At 37.9% G+C, this 12475-nt stretch overlaps 1 protein-coding gene across 1 annotated transcript; it reads left to right on the forward strand.

Moving 5' to 3' along the window:
* The first annotated feature begins 3937 nt into the window (after window positions 1–3937).
* On the forward strand, window positions 3938–4744 carry LOC123313997. Its single transcript, XM_044899108.1, has one exon. It carries the CDS (start codon window positions 3938–3940, stop codon window positions 4742–4744), a length of 807 nt encoding a protein of 268 aa, XP_044755043.1.
* Window positions 4745–12475: the final 7731 nt, after the last annotated feature.

Genomic DNA, 12475 nt, shown 5'->3' on the forward strand with positions numbered 1-12475 from the left:
GCGTTTTTCAGGAACTTAACAATATTGGGATCCACCTTGTAAATCTTCAAGATCGTCAAGAGTCATTCGTGAGGTATAGAATCGAATGTTTTCTTGTAGTCTATGTACGCAGCGTAAAGATTCCTTCGCTTGGAGAACGCTTGATTGCAGATAACTGAATCTATAATTAGTTGTTCTTTGCAACCTCGGCTGTCTTTGGTGCATCCTTTCTGTTGCATGGCCATGATGTTATTCCTTTCGCAATGGTTGTGAATTCGGTTTGAAATGCACGATGTGATTAATTTGTACATCGTTGGAAGACATGTGATTGGTCGGTACTTGGATGGGTCTTCTGTATTCCTTTGGTCTTTAGGTAACAGGTATGTTGTGCCATGTGTAAGGAATACTGGCATTCTTTCAGGATTTTCAATGACATCATTTATTGCGGAGGTCAATTTGTCATGCATGATCCGAAGTTTCTTGATCCAGAAATTCTGTAATCCATCAGGCCCAGGTGCTTTCCAGTTGTGCAGTCCTCTGAAAGCGGATTTTACTTCTTCAATTGTGATCATGTCATGCTGCATCGGCTCATATTTTCTAGCTTCAGATTTTTCATCTTCAATCCATCCGGTATCTCCATTGAACTGAGGTTTTGATGATAATTGTTCGGTCCAGAATTGTTCAATGCCTTCCTTTGGTGGTAACTTTCCATTTTCTCCATCAGACGATGTGAGTGACCGGTAGAAAGTTTCTTCCGACTTATCGAATGAATTATTGTCTCTTTTCCGGCTATAATTGCTTTTATATCTCCTCAGGCGTTCTGCATACAGACTTAATTTTTGCTTCAGAGTGTCGAGGCAATGGTGAGCTGTAGAATTCTCCGTCTCTCGTTCTGTGTGTGTCCTGTTTCTATTCATGATCTTTGGCAGCTTTCACAACCTTTCTTCCTCGATTCCCGTTCGAGTACTCCGTCAGTCTTCCAATGTCTCTTTTTAGCGTTTCTGTTTTGTGTTGAAGACATTTCTGCCATGCTGGTGCGTGTAATTTGTGTAATTTTGGACCATCGTTGTTCGTTCGGCGAATTTTTGCCCCCATGGTTTTCGCTGTCGTTAGCGCAGCACAGTAAAAAACTAGATGCAGATATTCCAATGAACTTCCGTTCTGTAGGTACTCAGGTAAAACGTCCTTATTCAAGATGTCGATTATAAGTGACAGTTTCTTGGATGTATTGAGTCGTGGAGGTGCTACTCGATGAAGAGGATCTGTTCCTTTCAGTTCGGCAAAGTATCTCCTCATGTCAGAGTCAACTTGTCGGTGGAGGTCTTCCCTATCGTATTGGTGTTCAGGCTCACTTGCGTTGCAAGATGGACTTTCAGTATCAGTTTCTTCTGCCTGTTGTTGCCCATGAAAAAGCCAACATACAGCCAATCAAGGAGAGACTAGAGAAACTGAATAGAAGATTTGCACAAAGATTGAAAGAAATAGAGGATGTTGAAATCATGTTCCACAAGGACCCCCCGGTAACTAACCCACACAGAAAATTTCCAATTCGAAGTGTGATGGACAGACTATCTGAGCTGCAGTGAAGAAACTGAAATAGAATGAATTTTTTTTTTTTTGTATTTTTGTAATTCACTAGGCTGAAGGACTTCGGTCGATGGCCAATAAAAAAACAGTTATTATTATTATTATTATTATTATTTTTCTCAAGAGCATTTCATACGGATAATAAAAAAAGGAAGTGCAAAGAACTTTCAAAAGAATTTCCATTCCTTAAAAAAACAAAACTTGATTCTGAAGTCCAATGTGCGAAGGGTCAATTCGGCATTGTATTTGAAGAAAGAAGAAATATTATACGGCATGTTTCAAGTTACAAACATAAAAATATGGTTAATGCAGCAATCGTCTTCCTCGCTGACCAAATATTTCAGACATTCAAATTTTGGGTGTGAAGAAACTTCTCTAGCAACGCTATTATATTTTCGTTTTTGTGTTGTGATAAACTTGTATGTATTATTTTTCTGTCTTCAATAAATTATTTTTTTATTTAACACTATACGGAGTAGAAAGCTGAGTAGCTGGAAGCATATGATAATAAAAATAATAATTTAATAATAACAATTTATTTCTCCTTTAAGACATCACATAAATGTATAGGAATCGTCATAGAGAGAAGAAAAAAAAATTGAAACAACAAAAACACAATGTAAACATAAAGATAAAGCAGTTAACAATATAGAAAAAAAAAGCAGAGTATTGAAAGAGAATTAAACAATATAATTATCAAAAAACTCTTGAACACTATTAAAGCATCCTTCAATCAACACCGATTTCACCTCATTTTTAAACTGTTTTCCACCAATTCCCTTAAAACGCTTAGGCAAGTGATTATGTAGTTCAATTCCAGTGAAGGTAGGTGACAACTCATATTTTTTGGTATTGTGTTTGGGAATACTTAAAAAATCATAATGCCTAGTATTATAACTTTGAAACTCGGTACATGTTTTAAGATTTCTCAAATTCTGGTGAACATAAATAAGACAATTTAAAATGTATATGGAAGGAAATGTTAAAATTTTATTTTCCTTGAAAACAGGGCGACATGAGTCTCGAGGTCTCAGGTTGAAAATAAGACGAAATATTCTCTTCTGTGCAATAAATGCACGCCCAGCATCTGTGGATGAACCCCATAGAACCACATTATAGCACAAGTGACTATAGACACTACTAAAATACACTCCAACGAGAGAATCTTGTGATAGTGAACTCTTTTATAACATACGTGATCAATGTTGAAATTCCATCTTAACTTATTGTCCACGCGAACTCCCAAAAAGCTGGCATACTCTGATAACCTGAGGTCGAAGTCCGAAAGGTTCACAGTGAAATCAAGACCATCTCTCATTTGAAATTTTATAACTTTTGTTTTATCTAAATTCACAACAAAGAAGTTCACCTGGCACCACGCAGTAAATCTCCTGATAAGAGATTCACAAATACTCCTCAGCTCATCCAGATTTCGAGTTCTAATTGCCAGGGACGTATCATCAGCAAAGAGAACCATAATGCAAGCCACGATATATTGAGGAAGGTCGTTAATGAATAAGAAAAATAGAAGTGGACCCAATGCAGAACCACCCAGCTCAACCATCAAGGACCGGTCAGTGAGAAAACTGACTTCGCAAAATACAGAGTGAGTCTTTGACTCGTACAAATATTTTACTGTAGATTCTTGAGATCAAAGAAAACACTTTTTTTTACCCTTTTTTCTGAATCGGCTCGGTTTAAAAGTTAGGGATTGTTGGAAAACATAAAAAAATATTATTTTCAGTTATCACAAAAGGTTTTATCGAATGAAATGAATTTCGAGTAATTTGGCAATCATAAATAAAAAATATCTATGAAATTCGAAAAATTGGATACTTTGACCGCATGCAACTCTTTTAAAATCTATCCCCGGGTTTCATGAAGCTTGATCAGGGAATCAACGCTTGATGGACGAATAGACGTCAATTTGTTTTTAATTGATAATTCAGTCACGATCATTTAGAATATTATTCTCGCATCGAATTATGATGTTCATACATCCATTTAATTATTCTCAATTGCTATTTTTTCAATATATTAAGAATCTGTCTGTGTGGCGACCGTACTGTGAACAGCATTCCGATCGCTCCTTAAATTGTTTCAAATTTGAGGTATACATTGTTCTCTTTTTGTTTTTTCGAGTTTCTATCCATTTAACTCAGAGAAGTTCTGCTTCGTTTCGCTCTGAAATTAATATTTGAAGAAAAAACTTTCAATTATGTCACTGTGTAAACATTGTAATCAGTTGGTGAGTACTCGGAAATCGGCCAGTTTCATGTGTGGTGGATGTCATGAATATTTCCACGTGAATGGGATTTGCTGCGATGTCAATAAACATCAGGTGTCGTCATTGAAGAACATGCCAGGTACAATGTGGAGGTGTGCCGAATGCAGAGATAACGCGTCTGATCTATCCGGCCATACAGCTGTCCCAGAATTAGCTGCCGGTTCCCGCAGTTCTTCTACTCCTCGGGTATGTCCTGCTGACGTTGATGCGGGGAATGTTCGGGAGGATGCGATGGGCCGGTTGGTTGAGGTGGTACAGAGTCTTCGCGAAGCCGTCAATTTCTGCTCGGACAAGGTGACCGACTTCGAGAAGAAGCTGAGTGGTTTCAGTGAGATGGTTTCCAGGATAAAGAAGTTGGAGAAGGATAATGAATCTTTGAGGAAGGAGGTATCTTTTCTCAATAGCAAATTAAGAGTAATGGAACAACAATCTCGTTTCAGTAATATAGAGGTTCAGAATGTTCCCGAAAAAAATAAAGAAAATCTTAGAAATATTATGGTGAAACTTGTTTCTCATATCAACGCTGACTTTAATGTGGCAATGATAGATAAGATATCGAGAGTTCAATTTAAGATCAAAAATAGGCCAAAAAATATTGTTGTTAGATATGTCTCAAGAATAAATCGTGATAAATTTTTGAGTGCCTACAAAGCAAAACAGCATGATAATGGCGAGCATTCAGGAATTTCTGTTCAAGGTGTTGCTGATAGGATCTACATAAATGAACATCTGACCATGGAAAACAAAATCTTGTTTAAAGAGGTACGTTCTGCTGCGAGAGAGAAGTCCTATAAGTATGTATGGGTTCAGAATGGAAATATCATGTTGCGGAAGGACGATACATCTAGGAAAATTCATATTCACCACGACTACGATTTATCCAGTCTTTAGATTGTTTTTCTTGTTATACTCTTTTTTTTCCTTTAATTTTTGGGTTTATTTCACTTTATGGCTTCAGACATTCATTATCAGAAAATCGTGGTCTCAGAACGAAACTTGAGGATTTCAAACTTAGTGTGAGTGTTAACAGTAATGATGTAATTTTTATAACTGAGTCTTGGTTCAATTCTGGTATTTACAATACTGAAGTGGTGGATCTGAGGGATTATTCGATTTTTCGTCGCGATAGGATTTCACATACCAATAAGAATATAAGAGGTGGACGAGTATTCATCGCAGTTAAGAACTATCTTAGGCCCTCGCCTCTTCAGGGTTTCCAGGGTTAGGCTAAGGATGTATCGGCTCAGATTTCATTTGGCAATCAAAAAATCTTGTTGTGTTGTGTCTACCTTCCACCAGGGTGTATGCTCTTTGTTTCACTTCTAAACTTGAATATTTGCATAAAAAAATTGAAGGTTGCTCACTTTTTATTGCTGGTGATTTCAATTGTTCAACGGTGTCTTGGATTCCCAACGACACTAATGATTGTTTCGAGGCTTCAAATGTTGATCCCAAATACCAAGAACCAAGTGATCTGTTCTCATTCTTGGAGTTGCAGCAATATAATAGTGTTAGAAATGTCAAAGATAATATTTTAGATTTAGTGCTCTGTAATAAAACTCTGATGGGAAATGTTTCACATTGCTGCAGTCCATTGACACGAGAGGTCACTTTGCACCCTTCATTAGAAATCTTTTTTCAGTCTGGTCCTTAGTTCAGTGATTTGGAGAGAAGTTTGGGTGAATGCTACCATTTCAAGGGAGCGGATTACGATCTGATCAATTCTAAGATTGTAGACATCAACTGGAAGGAGGTACTGAAAAGTGAAGACGTCAATATCAATGTTGAAATCTTCTATAAAAATGTACTAGAAGTTATTCACCAATGTTTACCAAGAGTGAAGATTCGCCATAAATTTCCATGTTATTTTAGTCATAGAACTATAATATCGATAAAAAAAAGCTTCATAATAAGTGGAAGGTGTATGAAGACCAGCGGTATTATTTTACCTTGGAGTAATTTTTGATTCCAAGTTGATATTTGATTCACAGGTTGACATGTTCTTCTAATAGATTATTTGGGTATTTAATTCGTCAATGTCGTCAATTTAGTGATTTGAATACTCTCAAAATTCTCCATTTTTTTTTTCATATTTTTCAGGTTGAATTTTGCGCCATAAGTGTGGTGTGCTCAGTATATGACATACATAAACCGCATTGAAAGTATTCAGAGGTGGTTTCTAAGGTTTATGAGTTTTAAGTGCACTTTCCCCCTCACACCTGGCGATCCTAAAAATTATAATATCAGACCCAAATGTTTCAATATGATCAGCTTTGAAAATCGAAGAAGGATGAATGACATTATGTTTTTCATCAAGCTCCTTAATTCTGAGCTTCAAAATAGTGATCTTCTGCAACGAATTGATTTGAACATACCTAGTAGAAGACTAACCCCAGGTTTCATAAAGCTTGATCGGGGAATCAACGCTTGATTGACGAATAGACGTCAATTAGTTTTCAACCGATCATTCAGTTATGTTCATTCAGGATATCATTCTCGCATCAAATTGTGATGTTTATACGTCCATTCAATTATTCTCAATTGCTATTTCGTCAATATATTCAGAAATGCAAATGTTTCAGCGATTTCGTTTTAAAAATCGAGTGACTGTCAAATAGTTGATCGGACAATCAAAGATCTATGAAACCCACTGTAAGGCTGACCGGCCACCGAATGCGAAGTTGAGCGAAGCTGAGCTTTTTCAATGCTAATATTATAAATGACAACTTCGCATTCGGTGGCCGGTCTGCCTAAGACATTCGAGTGTTCTCCTAAGTTTCGAAATAGCAGATGCGCCAAGAATTCACCACTTCGAAGAATGACTCATTTATGTAATAATCTGAGTTTCAATTTGTTCTCCATAAGATCCATTGAAGTAAAGAGATACCTGAAGAGACTGTACTCATTATGATCATTTGATATAATTTGCATTACATATTCTTTCTTGTCCCTAGTTTATGAGTGTTTTCCCTGTTATACTGTGTCTTTCCTTTGCTTGATTGGTTTCGTTTGAATTTCAACTTGCTATTTCACTTGCTCATTCAATTTAAGATGTTTATGTATCACTTCATAAAAATTTAATTTTGGTTGCAGTGATTGGACTTCAATTAGTCCGTTGTAGTCCTTATTCGAAATAAAAAAAAATTAAAGGTCTCAGTGATTTCGTTTGAGAAATCGAATGACTATCAAATCGTTGATCGGACATTCGAAGTTTTATGAAACCCGATGTAAATCTTTTTATCAGGGCTAAATCGGCAAAAATGGTACAAATTTCTTTCTTTTGACATCAATAAGCTACTGTAAAATATTTTTACGATTCAAAGACTCGCCCTTTATATTGTTACGAGACCGTTTCCCACAAGAAGCACGGAATTACATCGGAACCCTCTTGGGAACCCTAAACCGAGGATTCCTGGAAGACGACACAAGGCGTGACCACCTATTGTGACTTTTCCGTTTTTCATAATTTGAATAGTAGTTAGTTGATGTCTAGCGTTAGATAGATTCATTTGCTTGTTCTTGGTACAAATAGAGACGATATCCATTCTATTGAGTTGTCCTTTAATTATCATTGGCAACCCTAAAAAGAAATAAGTTCTCTTTAAAAATAGACTTTTGGATACGTTTTTCATAACTGGCGCTGCGAACAGGATATCGCAACGGGGTTTTAGTGAAAAGAAAAAAAAAACTAAAATCAGTTTCCATGAGTGAATACGGACTCGTCCGGCCAGGCTGTTCGAAGAGTGTTCGAAGAACTCCCGGTGACTATCAAGTCTTTGTGCGGTATCACCAAGAAACCACATCGAATCAGCAGAGAATCAATTCTACCCACTCCATCCAGAAGGAAGACCATCAACTCGATCCACTTCGATTAAGGAGAAGGAACTACACACCCTAGGATGCACATCTTGGTGATGTAAGTCCATCAATCTCTTTCCTTAAACCCAGAATCCCAAAGTCCAATGACAGATACCGATTCTTCAAGTGTACTAGAAGTTATCGCCGATAATTCAGAATTATTAGAATTAGGAACAAACTTTTTGAATAACAAATTAGGTTCAGAACTATTAGAATTAGGAAAAAATTTTTCGAACAATCCATCAATTAGAAAAAAAAGATTCCAACCATATCCTTCAAGAAAAAATTTTGGAAACCTCGAAATGAATAACCAAACTTCTTCTAACCCACCTGTAGTTGACGCAATGTCAAGACAAGATATACAATTGCTTTTGAACTCAATACCTGAATTTTCTCCAGGTCAAAATTTATCAATATTTATCAATGAACTAGACAACCTTTTTATACATCTCCAAGGAAGGTTAACTCCAGACCTTACTTACGCCTTGAATTTCACAATAAGATCAAAAATTAAAGGAGAAGCGAGAGATTTCATTCCTTTCCAAAATGCTAAGGATTGGATCACCATCAGACGATCATTATTGCAAAGATACGGAGATCAACGAAATGAAGACCTATTGATTTCTGCATTAACACAATCCGTTCAGAAAAAGAACGAAAATTATTTCGATTTTTACAGTAGAATTTCAAAGAACTTGAATGACCTTTTACAATACCTGTTGGAAAAAACACTTAGATTTCAAAATACGCGTTATTCCATGTGGCATCAGGAATCTAATTCGTTACTCCCCCCTCATCAAGAAGACAATTAGTCAGTAATGAATGACATTCGCTACAATCGACATACTGCTGCTTAACCGCTTATCGCTACGTTTTTTTGGTATTTCTTCGCTATTTTCCAAAACTACTTATTTCACTGTGACTCTAGTGAAAGTGCTGTGTTGCTGTGCACACTAAGAATTCAACAGTGCTGTATTGCTGACTTGAAGAAGAGCTCAATCGACCGTTGGCACTGACAAAATTGGAGCTACAACATCCAGGTGAGGTTTCTGATACCGCCGTTTTTTTTTAATACAGTTCATTTTATCTCAACAACTTAAGAGCTATCATTTTCGCCAACATTTTGATCCTTCTGTAGCCGGATATAAACAATGTTTTCATCTTAAAATTCAAAATTTTCATGGCAGTTTCAAATTGATCGCATGTGCGTGGAGATCGCCAATCACTCGTATTCAGAAAGGTTACCGCTTTCAATAGAAGCTCGTCAGATTTTCCAATTATTTGATGCAGTTATTATAGTTTTAAAGGATATATAATCAATTTTATTGAAGTTCCTGAAAAACGCCATGTCAACCTGGCGTACTAGTCTTCGAATGAAAGCAGCAGATTGCTCCATTACAACAGGACCTATTCCAATAAGACGCGGAATTTTCCAAGGAGACTCGCTGAGCCCTTTGTGGTTCTGCATGGCCCTGAATCCCTTGTCTCATAGATTGAATTCTACGGACTACGGATTTTCCATCAAGAGAGGCAGTAGAACTATGATGAAACTGAATCATCTCCTTTACATGGATGACTTGAAACTCTTCGCATCTACCAAAAAACAAATGCAATTGATGCTGAAAATGGTGGATTCTCGGAAGACCTCAAAATGAAGTTTGGACTAGAAAAATGTCGACTGCTAAACATAACGAGAGGAAAAATAGAAGATGGTACGTTCAAACTCAGGGAAGGTGCAGAAATTGAAGCATTAAAGGAAGGAGACACATACAAGTATCTAGGCATAAAACAGGCAAAAAAATCAATCAGACCCAGATGAAGAAAGAATTAACGGAGGAGTTCACCCGAAGATTGAGGAGGATTATGAGAACTGGTCTTAACAGCAAGAATCTGATAAAAGCGATTAACACCTACGCTTGCTCGGCGCTGAGCTATTCATTTGGTATTATCTCTTGGACGACCACCGATTTAGCAGTTTTACAGAGAAAAATAAGGACGATGCTGACTAAACAAAATAAACATCACCCCAAAAGCTCAATAGAACGGACAGAGCTGCCACGACATCTTGGGGGTAGAGGAATTGTTGACTTGTCCAACCGTATGTCCCAGGAAGTTGAAGGACTTCGAAAATATTTCTTGGGCAAGGCAGCTTCGTCAGAACTCCATCGAGTAGTTTGTGTTGTTGATAGTTCTAAACCATTAAAGCTACAACAGGATCACTTGGAAACCGTCGAACACTCTGCAGAAAGTAAAATGCAGAAACTGATTGGCAAACCTTTGCATGAGAGGCACCAGAACGAGGTCAACCATGATTACGTCGACATATCTGCGTCGAACTACTGGTTGACTTCCGGAAGGTTGTTTCCTGAGACAGAGGGCTTCATGCTCGCCATCCAGGATCAGGTGATTCCAACAAGAAATTACATGAAGTACATCGCCACGGATGCCTCAGTGGCGGACGATAGCTGTCGTTATGGCTGTGCGACACATGAAACTATCCAGCACATCACCGGGGGATGTCAGAAGTTCGCGGGCACGGAGTACAAAAATAGACATGATGCTGTTGCCAAGATTCCTCACCAAGAATTGGCACTAAAACACCAACTTCTAACTTCGAAAAAGGTTCCTTATTACAATTACCATCCGGATGCTGTGCTGGAAAACGAACATCACAAGCTCTACTGGGATTGCACGGTTCTCACAGACCGGAAAATAACCCACAATAGACCAGACCTCATATTGCTCAATAAGGATGAGGACAGAGCACTATTCATCGACGTGGCAATTCCAAATAATAACAATCTTCTAGATAGGCACACTGAGAAAATTTCAAAATACAGGGATCTCGAGGAACAAACCAGAAGACAGTGGAAGCTGTCAAGACCATCCCTATTGTCATTTCATCTACAGGCCTGATACCGAAGAAACTACTAGAGAACTTGAGGAAACTTCAGTTGGACGAAAATATCTATAGAGTCATGCAGAAGGCGGTACTGCTCGGAACGGCGAGAACTGTACTCAAGTACATGGGGAATGCAGAGGAACACCGTCTGCTCCGACGGGAAGTGCGGGTGGAGCAGGAACCCAACCTACAGCAGGGAGGCGAGGAGCGACCCGGACCCGACCACCACCACGAGCCCGAAAACCTGGAAAGGGCTCCAACAGAGCTTGATCCTTTTGATATCTGAGATATCTGGGATAAGTGAATTTTCCTCTGGAGAGGAATGTGAAAGCCGCAAGGCTGAAGTCATAATAATAATAATGTTTATTTCATAAATGAACAAAATACAAACTGAAATTTACTATTTTTACAATGAAAAACATCCAAGAAAACTAACCGTAACATACGAAATAAACAGAAAGCAATATTCTCGAAGGTGCGATCCCGTAGGATTGAACCTTGTGTGAGAATGGAAAACAAAAGTCAAAGTTCATAGGTAATGATGTCATTTCCGCAATTTTCCAGCAGAGGGCAGACTAAAGATGTAATACGAATTAACTGAAGACTCCAGGACTAGTGGTTTATCAAGTAATAGGTATTCTTGATGTCTATTAAACTGGCTATGAAGTGTCTCGACTGACTCAGGATCCAACCTTTTATTTTCCTCTTAAAAGTAGCCATTATATCGGGCATCTTCAAGACTTGAGGGATACTATTATAAACTCGAGGTGCAAGGAACAGATGCGATCTCAATTCTGAAGAGCTCGTCAGATGGAAAACGATAATGCTTATTGAAAATTACTTTCAGAATCCATTTCTGTGTTATTTCGAGCTTGTGTATATGAGTTTTGACAATTCCTCCCCAGCCCAGTAAACCATACGTTAAATGAGGCTGCACCAATACCAAGTATAGTGTTCTTAACAATTTAGTATCACAGAACTTTTTGAGATTTTTAAATTTCACTATCAGAGTTCTCAATTTTCGGACTATTTTATCGATGTGTTGTTTCCATGTGAGGTGTCTGTCCAACACAACACCCAAGTATTTTACTGTGTCCGCTGAGCGTATCAAGCAATGATCATCAACCACCAATGAAGTAAAAGTGGGGCAAAATGCGACAGAGTTGCTGAAAGGAACGAAAACAGTTTTATTTATATTGAGAGTCAATCTTTTATACCGCAGGTATTCTGATATTTTGTGGAAGTCACTTTCCGCAATCCTTTTTAATTTTTGCCATGTCTCAGCTTCCAGAAACACTGCAGTATCGTCCGCAAAGGAAATTATTCTTGATTTCGTCCCAAGTCCAAACAAGGAGTTTGTGTAAATTAAAAACAGGATTGGGCCGAGAATGGTACCCTGGGGTACCCCTGTAGTAACTGCAGTGGAGGAGCTCAACGAGTCTCCAATTTGGACGCACTGACTTCTTCCGGTTAGAAAACTTTTGAACGAATCTAAAGTTATCCCGACAAAACCATACTCCTCTAGAGTTCTGAGTAACTCCTCATGGTCAACCGAATCGAATGCCTTCGCTATATCGAGAAATATACATAAGCATGGTTTAGACTTGTCCAAACAGTCATATATCATAGATGTTAGCTGTGCTATCGCAAAAGAGATAAACAACATGTTGGAAGGATCAAACCCGAAAATCTCCATCGGAGATTTCAACTGTAAATCCCCATTATGGAATAGCATAACAGAGAATAGAAATGGCAAAAAACTCAAGGAATTTCGCCGAAAAACAAAATGCCATAGTTATTGGACCAGAGCTACCGACATATCTTGCTTTTGGAGGAGGAATACCAGATGTAATAGATATCGC

The sequence above is a fragment of the Coccinella septempunctata genome, chromosome 5 (genome assembly GCF_907165205.1).
Source record: "Coccinella septempunctata chromosome 5, icCocSept1.1, whole genome shotgun sequence".
NCBI classification, from domain to species: domain Eukaryota; kingdom Metazoa; phylum Arthropoda; class Insecta; order Coleoptera; family Coccinellidae; genus Coccinella; species Coccinella septempunctata.

What these genes read in the sequence shown, in the direction of transcription:
- LOC123313997 (XM_044899108.1), top strand. Translation starts at nt 3,938, where the DNA reads ATGTGGAGGTGTGCCGAATGCAGAGATAACGCGTCTGATCTATCCGGC.